Here is a 15394-nt window from a genome sequence, read left to right on the forward strand (position 1 = left end):
TACAACACAATCAAACTCCGCATGTCATAATTTCAGAATCTTGTTATCTAACCTTTTCTACAAGTAACATGCATAAAGGTTCAAAAGAATGAAGAATAAGGGAGCAACATCCATCAGAGTAAAAACAAGAATGAAAGCAAAATCGAAAATTTTAAGCTAAAACAGAGAAAGTACACTTAAAAGAAACATGAACAAGAGGGAATAAGATCCCATTTTAGGAAAAGGGTGGATTCGGTTCTCATCCCTCCTTCCCCACAAAACGCAAAAGACCCTGTCTGCTAACACCTTTTGCTCACTAGAGATGGAAATTAACAATTAGAAGGGGAAAAAATTAAAACAATGAGACATCCAATGACTGACAAATCATGGGATAAGGCAAATAGTAAAACGCTGCCTCAGGCGTAGCAATAGGACCACTGCTCGTCCTCACCAGCCCCAGACTCCACGACATCGTTGTAATCTTCCTCATTGCAATAGTAAAAACCATTGTTATTCATGGCAGTCAACGAACAAGAAGACACCGCTTCGAGATAAGGCATGTTTTGGAAAGAGCGAGCAAGGCTGCTTGCTAAAGTAGCATTGGAGCCATCATTGCCATGGTCCTGTCCAAAAAATTCTTCGGCACGGTGCTTGAGAGTCTCGAACATGAGCTCGGGCTCGTGCTGCATCACCCGGAGGACATCCCCACATGATGGCCCAGGCATCGCCCGCGTAACGGCGAAGCTATATGGGCCATCACTTTGCGACACCCTAACAATACTTGGGCCACCAAACAGGTTGTGGACTCCACCGAGGGCCTCCTCGTAAGCCCCACCCAAGAACATCCCCAAATAGTACCGACCATTAGCACCACCACTGCTACCACTAACGTTGCCTTCCAGCTCATGCAAAGGCAAGCTTGTTTCACCTCCAATGAACTTATCAATCTTTCCATCACTGTCGCAAGTTAAATCAGACAAAATCCCTCTCACTTCAGGCTTTTCATCCAATCGATGAATCGGAACTATAGGAAATATCTGACCAATACTCCAAAAATCAGGGATCGAAGTGAAAATCGAAAGATTCACATGATATGTCCTAGCAGGCTCAGATGCACCAATCACTTTTGAAACAAAGTCACATAACCCATCAACAGCAGCAAGTTGTTCAATCCCCAAAGTCCCTTCTTTAAACTGTTCCACGCATCTTTGCTTCAACTGATCCGCATAAAAAAGGCAGGTCTCATTTTCATGTCTGATTGCTGCATCACTCAAATTCCAATAATCAGCACGAGCATCCTCCGACAGCCCCTCCATTATAAATGGAAGGTTAATTTGGTTCATTGCTGGGTTAGTAGGGGCAGTAGCAGACATAGCCTCAAATATCAAAATAGAATGATGAGAAACGATAGCTCTCCCACTTTCACTACAAATAGTCGGATGCTTAACAGATTTACGGTCACAAACGAACCGAATTGCATTAACAACAGCTGAAGCATATTCCTCAAGGCCATAAGAAACAGAGAGATCCGAATTACCGGATTTTGACCCATCGTAATCGATTCCAAGGCCGCCTCCAATGTCAATAACCTTCATGTCAGCACCGAGACGGACTAATTCAGAATAGATCTGTGCAGCTTCACCGACACCATCTTGAAGCAAAGCTGTTGTAGGGATTTGGGATCCAATATGGAAGTGCAACAATTGCAAACAGTCAAGCATCCCCGAATTGTGAAGCATTTTAACAACCCTCAAAATCTGGGTCGTTGTTAATCCGAACTTCCCTTTTTCACCTGAAGTCGACCCGAAATGACCCGAGTGTTTGGTTCTCAGCTTAGCTCGGACTCCAATTACAGGTCGAACAGAAAGCTTTTTGCTTAAGTCAATGACCAAGTTCACCTCCTCTTCTTGCTCGAGAACAATTACAGTGTTCAACGCGAGCTTCCTTGCTAGCAAAGCAAGGGAAATGTATTCAGCATCTTTGAAACCATTGCAAACCAATAGCGCTTCTGCGTTTCCTTTGCAAAGGCAGCTCATGGCAAGAAGAAGTTCCGGTTTTGACCCGGCCTCCAGACCGAACCGGAATGGCGCTCCGAATTTGACTATGTCTTCAACAACGAACTTGTCTTGGTTACATTTCACTGGATAAACGCCTTGGTAATGAGACTCGTAGCCTTGGGCTCGGATGGCTAATTCAAAAGCCGATTGAAGAGACTCGAGCCGGTTTTTCAGCACATCAGGCAAGCGAACAATGAGGGGAAGCTGTAATCCGAGTCCACCCACCGATTTCGGATCCGAAACTTTCTTAACGATTTTCAACAAGTCGATTTCTTGGTGGGCCATAGTGTCCGTACCGTAAGGCCGGAGGGTGATATTGCCGGAGTTACCGACGGAAAAGTAAGGGGCACCCCAGCCATGGATACGGTAGAGATCGGAGGACTGAGCGGGGGACCAATGGGTTGAGTTAGAATTAGAAGAGGCGGCGGTGACGGTGGTGGTGGTGGTGGAGAAAGAAAATGGGACCGCCGCGGTAAGGGAGCTGTCCCCGGCAATAAAAGCCGCGTAGCCAGGACGCGCTACGGCAGCATCTACGCAGCAAGCTAGGGCCGGCATCCCTATAACGAATCCGCGACGATCTAAAATAGGATTTGAAAAAGAAAAAGGGAAAACAAGATGTTAGATTTGATAGTTTTCAAAAGGTGGGGGCTTTAAAACCCGCCGAGGCCGAGGCCCCGGCTACCCCCTCAAAAGAAGCAGTAGAAGACCCTATTATAACCGGAGCAACACCCTCTTTTTACCCTACACTTAGAAATCCCCACGCCGACCCTTCAGAAGAAGATTTTAACGGAGTCAATTTTTAAATTTTCCTTTTTCCTTAATGTGAAGCAACAAAATCTATGCTGGAGTTCACCATTCAGGTTGATTGATAGAATGTGGGAGAGGAAAGAAAGAGTTTTTCCCCGAAAAAGAGGGAAAATTGGAGGAAAATTAGCGCTTTAGCTTTATCCTCAAGCACCACGTCTTTCGAAGGTAAGTGGGCGAGGATTGCACGAATGGAGATGCTCCTTTATATAGGGGGTTTCACGGGCCTATTTGGGCTCCAGGTTTGGACTTCGGGGGCCGGAATAAATATCTTATCAGTTTCTCGTCTACTATTCAAATTTTCGTTACACTTTAAAAAAATTAAAGATTTTCCTAACGATTAATTAATCAGCGTCGAGTTGCCGCGTGGAAATGGATACCCTTTTACTTTTCGTTCTGTCATCAAAGATTCAAAGATCACTCAAACCGAGGGAACGAGAAATTGGGGCTGAGGTTTTTCGTGAAATGTTGTGCGATATCTTGGGACGAAAGCAGCATGAAGTTTCTTCTGATATGCATTTCTTTAAATGGCTGTGATTCTACCACGTAGTCATTGCGTGCAGTGGCCTTCTAATTTCTTGACAAATTGTTAGCTTTTTCTTTTAAAATAAAAGTGCAATAAATTGAATTTGAGTCTATATTAATATTAAATTTAAATTTGAATTTGATTTTAAATTTTATGGTTGAAATTTGACTCAAATTAAATTAAATTTTATATTTTTAATTCCAATATGATTTAAGATCAAGTTATTCGAGTTCACTTAATTAAATTCGATTAATATGTAAAAATAAGTTTAATTTTTATATTTGATAAAATTTTGATTATTTATATTTGAGTTTAATATATTTTATTAATTAAAATAATTTAAATATATTAAAATATAAAAATTCAATTAGACTCGTGAATTATTCGGATTGAGTATAAAAATACTCGAACTTGACTTGATCAATAAGTCGAACTATTTAAGCTCAAGTTTGACTCATTAATAATCGAATCAAATTTGAGTTTTATTCGAGTCAAATCTGAGTAATTTATAAATACTAATGTATCATTTATACTTCTAATAAAAAATTTTAAATAAATAAAATTTAAGATTTTATTATATATAAGCATATGGATGTCATGTGGAATAGAGTCCCTACACAGAAAAAAAAATTGATTTAAAATTATAATATTAAGTTTTGAATTGATTTTTTTTATTTGATTTGAATTAAGGTTAAATATTAAATATACATATTAAATTTGAAAAAAATTTTAGATCGAGATATAAATAAATTGAACCAAATTATATATTTATATATATATTTTATATATATATATATAAAATAAAAATAATTATTTTATATAAAAATCTATTAAAATTTTATTAAAAAAATATATAAAAAAATAAAAAAATCAATAAACAAAATCAAACAAATAAAATTCGATTCAAATCAGATTAATTTCAAAAAAAATCGACAAATTCAATTTTAATTTTAAAAATTCATAACAATATATATTATTAAAAAAATTGAATTAAATTTGATATGATTTAAATCGTTATCATCTTTAATCATTCTTTGACCTCTCATTAATGGATGGATTCATTGGTTCCTAGTTAGGATTGCTCTAGATCTATAATACATTTTTCTATTTTCCATAGATATGGTATTGATTTGATAAATGTCAATTATTTTATTTATAAAATTCAAATTTTACTTTGTTGTCATTAATTTTATTGTGAGAGATTTGTAAGGTTAATGTAAGTATATTCAATAAATTTACAACATGCCCTAACCCTAAAATGAATAATTACTCATCTAAACTTGATTTTGGATTTTTTTTAAATGTTGACCTACTATTTTTTTTATTATTATTGCTACTAACTAAAAAATTATACATACATAAAAATATGTACATATACATATATAATTGATTTTTTCTCACATCAGTATTTTATTTAGTAAAAATTTATTTTTTATTATTTTATTTTTAAAAAATACCATCATAAAACATCTATTTATACATTTTCCATGTGTTTATGGTATTATTTTTAATATATATATCATATTAATTTTAATGTAATTTTTGTTATATTTTAGTAATTGGTAATTGCATGAATTCTTAATGTGAGGTGTAAGACACTCATTTTGGTTCTTGAATTTGATGTTTTATATCGATGATAATTAATTCACTTTCTACATTTATTTAATCCAGTCATCTTCCTTATAAAATTCAACAATTTCCTTAAAAACCAATAATCCAGCCCAACTTAACCAAATATTTCATAAATCTGTTAAATTAAATCTATCCCTTAATTTTTATATAAAATCAAAAGAGATTTACTAACCTTTCATGATTCATCAAAAAATCAAGACTAAGAGAAAAAAAAAATGAAGGTTTAATATACTTGCTATAATTTGTGATTGAGATTAAATCCACGAAAATTTGTATCTAATTTACGAAAAATTATTTATTTTATTTAAAAGTTTTATGATTTTATGCTAAAAAATAAAAATATAATATAATATATATGTAAATATTTAAATGTCACATAATCAGTGTAACAATTTACAGTTATAAAAATATTTATTATAATTCTAGTTTTAATATTGTGGTTAAAGGTATTTCAATTTTTTTGTTCAAAAAAAAGTTATTATCTAAAAATTATTGAACTTTTATCTTTCTTGATAATTAAATTAATTATTAAATTCATAAACTATTATATAATATTTACGCGTAAAACGAGATATTAAAGAAATCGTGAGAAAATGAGGTGGGGGAAGCAAAGCATTTAATCGGTGAGCTAGGCGCAGGTGACCGGGAGTAAACGTTATCCGTAAGAGACTATTCAATTATGACGTTTAAAATTTGGTTTCCCAAAAAAAAAAAAAAATCACGTTGACACCTTGATACATACCTGACGGTTTTATTTGACGTGCATGTAATACGTAAACGCTTACGAAATTAAACGGGCAACTCTTCAAAATATCTTGCTGAAAAAAGAGGAATTAGGCCGTTTGGATTTTAACGTACCTCTTACGTAATTAAATTTTAGGATAATTAATTATTTTAGTGTTAAATTAAAAAAATTTTAAATTTTAAATCATAACAGTAATTGTTTTTAATGTACAATCTATTCTTATATCTAATTTTATCAAATTTTTTATGCATACATTCAAATAATTTCATTATTGCAATATTTAATTTTACATGCTCTTTCTGTCTTATTTTTTTCTTTTTCAAATTTATGTTTTTTTTTAATTTTTAAAATATTTTTTTATATTTTAAAATTATACTTTATAATTTTTTTGACATTAAAAATCATCTAATTTTATTTGGTTTTCATCTGGCCACGTTCATTTGGTATAGACTAAAAAAAAAAAATTCTAGAGGGGGCACTTCCTTTCTAACTAAACGTGCCACGACTGGCGCATTGGGTTGACTCTTTATCCATTTTTGTGGTTGTCTCCAGGCCTCAACCCACTCGTGTTCTCGAGATGACCCTGCCTCGCCCACAATAATATAACTCATCTAACACAGAGAGTTGATGGTTTTTTTTTTTTTTTTTAACTGTTTTTTACACAAAAATGTCTTAATTTGAAGATAAAAATTTAAATTTAAATATTAAATTTATTAAATATTATTTTTTTAATTTACACGTGTATTTTTGGATAAAAGATAGTTACTAAACATTTGTATAACAAATTTATTGAGTCGGCGATCATATTCATATGTCACCTTTTATAAATGAGGCATAAATTTTATATTTTAATTATAATGTTGGTTCTTGCCTTTAGTTTTGACTAAATAATAGAGCATATAAAGTACTAACATTCTTTAACTCAATTTTTTTAGTTTGAGAGAAAAGAAATTCAAATCCAACTTTTATTATATTTCTATAAAAATAAAGATAGATTTTATCTCAATGACTTTCTCTTTTTATATATATATATATATATTTATATCTTTAGTAATTATATTTTTTATTAAATAATATAAATTGTTTTTTAAAATTAATTAAAATTAATATATTTTTATTAAAATATATATTAATATATATTTATAAAAAAGTATTTAAACATATCAAATAAAATTTAAAAAAAATAAAATTTTATTTTTTAAAAAATTATAAATACAAAAATTACTCATAACCATTAAATATTTATAAAAATTTGGATGAAAATAAATTAAAAATATTCATTTAATATAACAAAAATAAATATAATATAAAAATTTTAAAAATAAAAATAAATAATATTATGCTTTTCTTGTATCCTACCTACTATCATTGACATCTTGCAAACGTGAAGGCCAAGTAGATCGTGCTCCATGTGCCAAGACTTGTTATTGAACATGACATTCGCAGGTTTTACCCGCAACTGATTGAATTTTTGACCATTTGACTTGGGAATATGAATTGCCCAATGCCATTGTTTTTGGTTTTTGGGCATTGTCATATGACTTGTCGCAGCCCCGCCGATGTTGATTTTACATGGGCAAACTCGTGAGTCCTTTTTGAACAAAATTAATAATTGGCGACAACTAAGGTTACAATTAAGGTTGGATTAGTTTTCAATGTGTTTAGTTTTTCCGACATGTATCTGTTAAATGACTCATATGAGTGGTGGAGGAAATTCCCACAATACCCAAATATCATTTTAACATTAAATCCATTCAAATGAAGCAATTTGCCTAAACAATTAACTTGTCGCCAAGGGTTTCTTTGTCTTTGTAGACCCTTTGATTTGAGATTTTTTAAATATTGTTATTGAAAAAGTCTTACACATCTTCCCCAAATCTGAATCCTAAGTCCCTTACACTACGTTTGGATTGAAAAGAAGAGAAGGAAAGGAAAGAAAAATAAAAGAAAATAACGAAAATAAAAAAATCTTTTCTTTGCTTGAATAAATTTTTAATTTAAAAAAAAAAGAAATAGATGAAACTTAATAACCTTTGATTTTTTTTATAATTCTCACTTTTTTAATATCCTAATTTGAGAAAAAAGCTAAAGAAAATAAAGTTGAAAAAATTTTATTTTTATAAAAAGACTATTATATCAATCTTTTTATTAATATTAAAAACTTAGTAAAAAAACTTAACCACATCACAATCTTTTTGTAATTTTTTGAAAGCCATATATTTTTTCAAGTAAATTTCACATGTATCTTCCAATATAAAATTTTTTTATAATTTTTTGATGATTTGATTTTGATGAATGATTGAATATGAATAGATATATTTTTTGAGTTTATGAGATGTAATATTTTTATATGATTGCATTTTTTATATTTAATAATTTTTCTATGAATACATCGTCAAAGTAATAATGTGTTGAAATTTTGATAATAACAAAAAAATCTATCAATACATGTTTGTAAAATATCTTTCTGTTTCACTTAATTAAAAACCACTGACATAACAGCAATTGTAAAACCATATAAAATAGCAAATATATCATGATCCATTAGTGCTCTAAAATCACAACTCATTATCATTCAATTTTATCTTAATTTGATATTAAAAAATCAATATTTCTAGAATAAAAAAATTGAAATTAAAATTTAGTTTTAAATAATTTAAATGTTATTTTTATAAAAATAATTATATAAATAAATTTAATTTAATTTAATAATTTTTAGAACACAAGAAAATGATAAATTGATTGAATCAATTATTCAAGTTTACACATCAACAAATGAACCAAAAACATAAGAATTTTTTATTTTGCATAATACTATTTTTCAATCTCCTAAATATTGTGTTGTTTGTGTATTATCTCAAATTAATGTTTTATTTGAAAAATAATTTTATTTTATTTTCTCTCAATATTCTTAACTATATTTATTATCTTTTCTTCAAATTAAGGGTAATTCCAAATATTATTGTAATAAATAAAACTTAAAATTCAACCCATTCAAAAGAAAATCAGTACAATGTTTGGAAGAGGAAGTAGTACCAATATTGCAAGATGTACACTAACTTTTTTGGTATGACATAAAAAACATATATGTTTTTTTTTTTAAATCACAATATTAAAATATAAAGAAACATTTAAATTTATTAAATATTATTGTTTAAAAATAATTATATAAAATAATTAAAACATGGAAAACATGACTATAATAATAATAAAAAAATGCATGCATGGATGCATACAAGCAAAAAGAAAAAGGAAAAAAAAGAAATAATTGGTGCCTGTGGTGGAGTCCATTCAGAAGGATGAGTTCTTCAAAATTGGTGTCCTCAAAAGTCCAAGGTCCAAAATTTATGGGATTTTATTAAATGTTGGTGTCTTAAATAAGTTTTTTTTTTTTCCTATTTGTGGTGGTCCATGCAGGGCAACCCTCCAAATACTTTAATCTAATTCTTTTAATTTTTTGAGGAAATTTATTTTCATTTTCTTATAAAATTTAAAAATTATTGCATTGTGTAATTTTTTTATGAAAAATATTTAAAATTTTATTCAAAGTCATGGTTTTGCTGCTCATGATTAAAATAATAGAATTTAGAGGCCAAATGAATAAAAAATTTACTTTATTTATTTGATTATAAAATCAACATATTTTAATTACATTGACATCGGATCCAATAATATATGATGAAAAATTATTAAATACAATAAAATTTTTTAATTTTATAAGTGGAGATAGGATAATAACACATATTATTTATATATTTTAAAAAATAAAATATATATCATCATCTTAATCTCGCTTATAAAATTTAAAATTTTTATTATTAATATATCAAATAATTTTTTTATACATAATTATATATCCTTTTTGGGTCCTGAAAAGCTCTTTCAAGAATCAACATTTGATATAAAAATGATCTGATTGAATGGTATATTATCTATACGGTCCAAAAATCTGTTCTTACAATTTTATAGTTTTTAAAGATGTTTTGATGTAAAATTTTTTAATAGTGCTCTCATTTTATAATTTTTTTTATTTTTTAATACTAAAACTCTAAACTTTAAATTTAAACGTTTTGGTAATTCTTTAAAACTCTTTGATCATTTAATATATATTTTTTACAATAGGTATTTGATTAAAATAGTAAAAAAAAATTAAACTATTTTATTTTTTAAAATAATTATTTTTATTTTTATTATGGCCAAATAAATTTTTATTTTTTTATTTGTATCCAACTAAATTTTCATTTTAAGTAAAAAATTAATTTATATTAAAAATTTATTTAAGTACAAATTAAGACTTATGTGAATATAAATTAAATATTAAGAGTATATTTAAGTACAAATTAAGATTTATTTGTGCATCCAATGTCACCCTCGAGCTAATCGCATGTGACAAATTGATAATGTTAGGCACTCAAGTATTTTGTATTACAAATGATTTCATAATCTTAAAGGTGTAGGTAGGTTTTTAATTTATTGAGTTCGAATTGATACATAATTAAGCTCGAGCTTAAGCTCAACTCTAAATTCAATACTTGAAACTTGACTCGAATTCAATCGAGTTTTATTTTTTTAGTTCAAACTCGACTCGAAATAAAAATTAAATTATTCGAACTCAATCAATTAAGCTTAATTAACATGTAAAAATAAATTTAATTTTTATATTCGACAAAAGTTCGATTATTTATATTTGAGTTTAAATTCAAGTTTGAAATATTTTATCAATTAAAATAATTAAAATATATTAAAATATAAAAACTTAATTAGATCGCGAACAACTCAAGTTGAGTATAATAATGTTCAAACTCGATTTGACCCATAAGTCAAACTACTCGAGCTCAAATTTGACTCGATAATAATCGAGTTAAATTTGAATTTTATTTGAATTGAACCCAAATAATTTATGAATATTAATGTATTATTTATAACCCTAAGTATAGGTAATAGAAAAATATGACTTTTTATAGTACATCTTATAATTATTGGACCCAGCCAAGCCAACCCTAGGCCAATGACAATTTTAGTATATACTATTACTAGTAGCATGTCACTTTTTCTTCTGTGATATTAGTAGCTTCCATATCATTTCCAATTCTTAGTGGCTTTTGCCTTTGGACCACCACAACTTGTTCATAATTAAAAGAGAAACTTTACCAGAAAATCGTGACTCCCCAAGAAAAAAAAAAAAAGAAAACACCTTCGCAAAATGACCTAAGAAACAATAGTTCAATAACCTAAAATTCATGCTTGTCATTGATGGTGTCACGAATCCCACTACGAAAAGAGATGACAACGGTTTTGTATTAATTGAAGTGCCAATGTAGATGTGCATACATGTTTATTAAGAAAGATAATGGAGTGAATATTTATTATTTTTAAAATATTTATATTCAAATTTATTTAAATATTTGTTTAAATTTAATATTACTATTTAAATTTGAATCCATTAAAATATTTATTTATTTAAATTTTTTATTAAAATATAAAATAAACAAAAATTTAATTTAAAAATTGAGTTCACTTCTAATTAATAATAAATAAAAGTTATTTTTTAAGATCCAAAATCTCTTACAAATATAAAATTTTATATATTTTACATTTATAAATAGGTAACGGGTTTAAAAATCAATTACTATTTACTAAAATTTAAACAAATTTTGATATTGAATATCCAATAAATATTATTTGTATCCACTTCGAATCTATCATAAACAATAAATATTTTATTTAAATTCATTAATTATCTGTTTATAATTATTTAAAATTAACATAAACAAATCAAATAATAATAAATATCTTTTTATTTATTATCCATTGTCATTCTTAATCTCTATCAAAACGTTATCGCATGTTATTTAAGTAATATATAATGCATTGATGACCCAAGGTACCGAAATTTTGATGTTGATCATTATACAAAACTTTAATTAAAAAAAAAAGACCACTTAAAACCCTCCAAGAAAATTGTGGTTTGTGTTACAAAAGAATCATCTATGTCTTCATTAATGTTTATAATAACAATACTTTTGATCTTGTTAGGTTAAAATATAACTTCACCTAAATTGACATTTGTCTACAGATCTCTGCCAAATAATTATAATAATAATTTAAAAGTAATCAGCTATTTTTACTTTATATTATATGGCCCTTTTTAAAGTGAATCTCACTTTCCAAGTTCTAATTTAATCGTGTTTTTTTTCGTTGAATAACTTATCATTTTAAAGTTTTAAATTAAATTATTTATTTTTTTATTATACCTTAATGATCACAAATTAAATATTTTTTTTTCTGATCATCTGATCGTAAATTTATGTCAACTGGTCTATTTATATACCAAAATTCCCACTACCTATAACGATGATTAAGGTGGTGCACTAATTAAGATTGTTTACCTCTTAATTAAATATTTCATGCCATCCGAACGTTTAATTTAATAAATAATACGTATTTTTAATTAAAAAAAATCGAACCCTTGTTTTTTCAAATAAAAAAAATTTGATTGATTTATCAAATATTTATTTTTTAATTCAATCAAGAAAATATTTCTAAAATGAAGAAACAAAAGGTATAAATGTTGCTTTGCCTTGCTTTGCTTTGTTTCCTTATGGGGTTAGGAAAACGCAGCTCTATCTTATTGTACCAAAAGTCAGATGCTTTGCGTTTCTACATCATTTACCTAATTTTTTTTTTCTCTTCTTCTAAATGCATCGATTGGATTACATACAACGATGGGATGTATGCTCTCTTATCTTCTTATTCAAAGGGTTCCACAGCATCAAATGTTGTTTCGGCTATATACCTAATCTCAAAGGCAACTTTAACCCTTTTGACTCAATGAGGGAGAGAAAGAGTCGACTGAGGATCAATGTCATCTGTTTCATTGCAATTTCCAAAATTGGATAAGGGAGGAAAGGATACGGAATAAAGGATGTTTTAATCCAACTCGAACAAGAATTCTATATATTAATGCTTTACTTGTTTTTATGAAACTCGCAAATTTTTAGTTTTAGTTGAACATTTCAATCTGTTCATATTAATTTTGTTTTTGTTGTCATTCTTATCTTTGATGGTCATGAAAAAGAGGTTTGTTCATTATAAAATTCAATTGGAACCAGAATTCTACTGGAATCTAGTTCATCATTTTGGAAAAGGCCATAGAAAGATTTCAATTCCAAATCTATCTTACTCTTTTGGGGATTGGAATACCAAAAAAGTGTGTGATTTCAGAGCAAGAGAAGAAAAAGGAATTAAAAATCTTATAAAAATTGATCCCATGCAGTGAAATTAAAATTCCATTAATAGTTTCAGCTTCTGCAAAGAGACATTGACAAATGAAAATCAAACAGGGAAACGTTTCAGACATTTTATTAAGAGAAACTCAATTCTAATTCTACAACGAGGAAAGAGCAACCGCTAAATGACTGCTCAAGTAGTTGCTTTCACCATTGTTAATGTGAGCCCTGCACTTGCTATCCAATCATAATGAACCTGAGCATGCTCGATACTCGTTTCCGTACAGTACAACAGATAGGCAATAAAAGAATACTAAGCAGCTCTGCGAGCATCTTATTCTGCTCTGGACTGGCCAGCTCGGGAAGACAAAATGATGCCAACGATAAGGCCATAAAGGGCCAAAGCTTCAGCAAAGATGAGGATAAGGATCATTCCAACAAAAAGTTTTGGCTGCTGTGCGTTAGCTCTGCAACACAAAACCGTTCAAACATTATTGGACACAAATTAATTGAAAGAACATGTTTGATTTCACGAAACATTCAAAATATCATCCATGATAATAAAGAAAACATATCACAGATGGAGCAATCTGAAGGCCATATCAAACTGAGTAAATGAATTGCTATCTTTGTGTCATGTCAATATAACATTATCACTTTATCAGTAATTTTCTTATGATTAGGACACTCGGACTCACAAACTATAGCTTTTATTAGATGTCACCATCATGGCAATTTCCTGACACTTTCATTTACTTAAAACAGCGCTAATCTACCATTAGTGCCTAAAACCCAGAAGAACTGCATCATTGTAGTAGGAGCAATGTCTAGAGACGAGAACAGTGTTAAAATCAACGCAAACCAAATACGGGAAGAGTGCGCTATGCTAGTAAACTCCACAAGGGCATAAAGCAACTATTAAAAGTATAAATCAACATTTTCACAACAACTACATCTGGTGTTAATCAACATGTCCAATCTAAGATAAAAGCACCATACCTGACACCAGCATCACCAACAATTCCGATTGCCATTCCAGCAGAAAGCCCAGCAAGGCCACAAGCAAGACCCGAGGAAAGATGGGCATAACCATCGAAAAGGTAATATGATTTGGCCTTAGGATTGATCCCAGTACTAATAATAACAGCAATAATCAACCCATAAATACCCAAAACACCAGCCATAACAACTGGTACAATAGATTTCATCACCAACTCAGGCCTCATCACACCCATTGAAGCCACACCCACACCACTCTTAGCTGTCCCATATGCAGCTCCCATACCTAAATTCACAAATTCAATTTTTTTTTTTCAATTCAAACAATTCTGAGCTTATTTCAATGCAACATTTTAATTAGATCTACTGACCTGGCAATCTAAAACACAACACAATGACACAACATACATACAATACGAAAATAGGAAATGAAAGTGACACGGATTAAAATTTTAATAATAATTATATGAGTTTAACAAAACCAAAAAAATGTATTTTATATTTTCGCATCGACACAAATTATGACACGTAATTTTTGTGTAAAACATGATAAAAATACACGAATTTCAATATTTTATATAACATGAATGGACGAATTGCCAGGTCTCATCTACATCTAAAAGACTGCAATTTACATGAATTCTGTCATTTAATTCCAATAAAAACTAAAACTTCAAAGCATAAAATTTACTCAGCAGAATCAAAATAATAATTTATTTCATAATTATTCATATCCCAACATCAAAGATCCATATCGGATACCACCAAATTTAGACATAATTTACAATAAAATAAAATAAAATTCAAGATTCTTTTATGAATTGGTTCGCTGAATAATGCTAAAATGCTAGAAACAGTGATCCATCAATTCTCTATCAGACAATCAAATAAATGGAAATTATCATAGATGCAATTTAAAAGAATTAAAATTAACAGTAAATTTATGAGGCAGTAAAGATTGGTTACAGGAGAAGACGAGAGCAGCAGCGGCGCCGAGGAAGCCGAAGAAAGGTGCCGTTTCATCGCCGCTGAAAGTAGAAGACATTGTGGATTTAGTGGATCTGAGAAGATGTCGTTTAGATCTGAAGAAAACGAGTCGAGGGTTGCTGTCTTTCGAGAGAGCTTTTGATCTCCCTCTCTGACTCTCGTTTTTGTTGCCGTGTAAGAAGAAATGAGCGGATGGAAATTGGCCATCAAATTTTTGTAGTCCCAAACGGGCTTAGTTAATCCCTTTTTTTGGTTGATGGGCTAACTGGCCCAATTTAGCCCATTAGGTCCATTCCCCACTTTTGTTTTGCATATACGAAAGGTCCAATGCTAATTAGTTTAATAATAATATCATTACAAAAAGAAAAAAAAAAGAAAGTCTCTTTAGGTAATTAGTTCCATATATTTAAATAAATTGAAAAGAGAATGGGACTTC

The 15394-nt window shown here is 29.3% G+C and overlaps 2 protein-coding genes across 2 annotated transcripts; both read right to left on the reverse strand.

The window, feature by feature from the left end:
• Positions 1 to 131: 131 nt before the first annotated feature.
• On the reverse strand, positions 132 to 3025 carry LOC111282050 (arginine decarboxylase-like). The gene has a single exon (XM_022869955.2). It carries the CDS (start codon positions 2589 to 2591, stop codon positions 396 to 398), a length of 2196 nt encoding a protein of 731 aa, XP_022725690.2. The 5' UTR covers positions 2592 to 3025; the 3' UTR covers positions 132 to 395.
• Positions 3026 to 13014: 9989 nt separating this feature from the next.
• Positions 13015 to 15160, reverse strand: LOC111282709 (V-type proton ATPase 16 kDa proteolipid subunit). The gene is made up of 3 exons (XM_022870921.2): positions 14938 to 15160; positions 13972 to 14257; positions 13015 to 13439 (listed from the first exon to the last, which is right to left on the reverse strand). The coding sequence occupies exons 1-3, from the start codon at positions 15014 to 15016 to the stop codon at positions 13307 to 13309; spliced, it is 498 nt and encodes a 165-aa protein (XP_022726656.1). The 5' UTR covers positions 15017 to 15160; the 3' UTR covers positions 13015 to 13306.
• Positions 15161 to 15394: the final 234 nt, after the last annotated feature.

Source organism: Durio zibethinus, chromosome 5, assembly GCF_047325235.1.
Source record: "Durio zibethinus cultivar Kanyao isolate XHJ-2024 chromosome 5, ASM4732523v1, whole genome shotgun sequence".
Taxonomy (NCBI): Eukaryota; Viridiplantae; Streptophyta; class Magnoliopsida; order Malvales; family Malvaceae; genus Durio; species Durio zibethinus.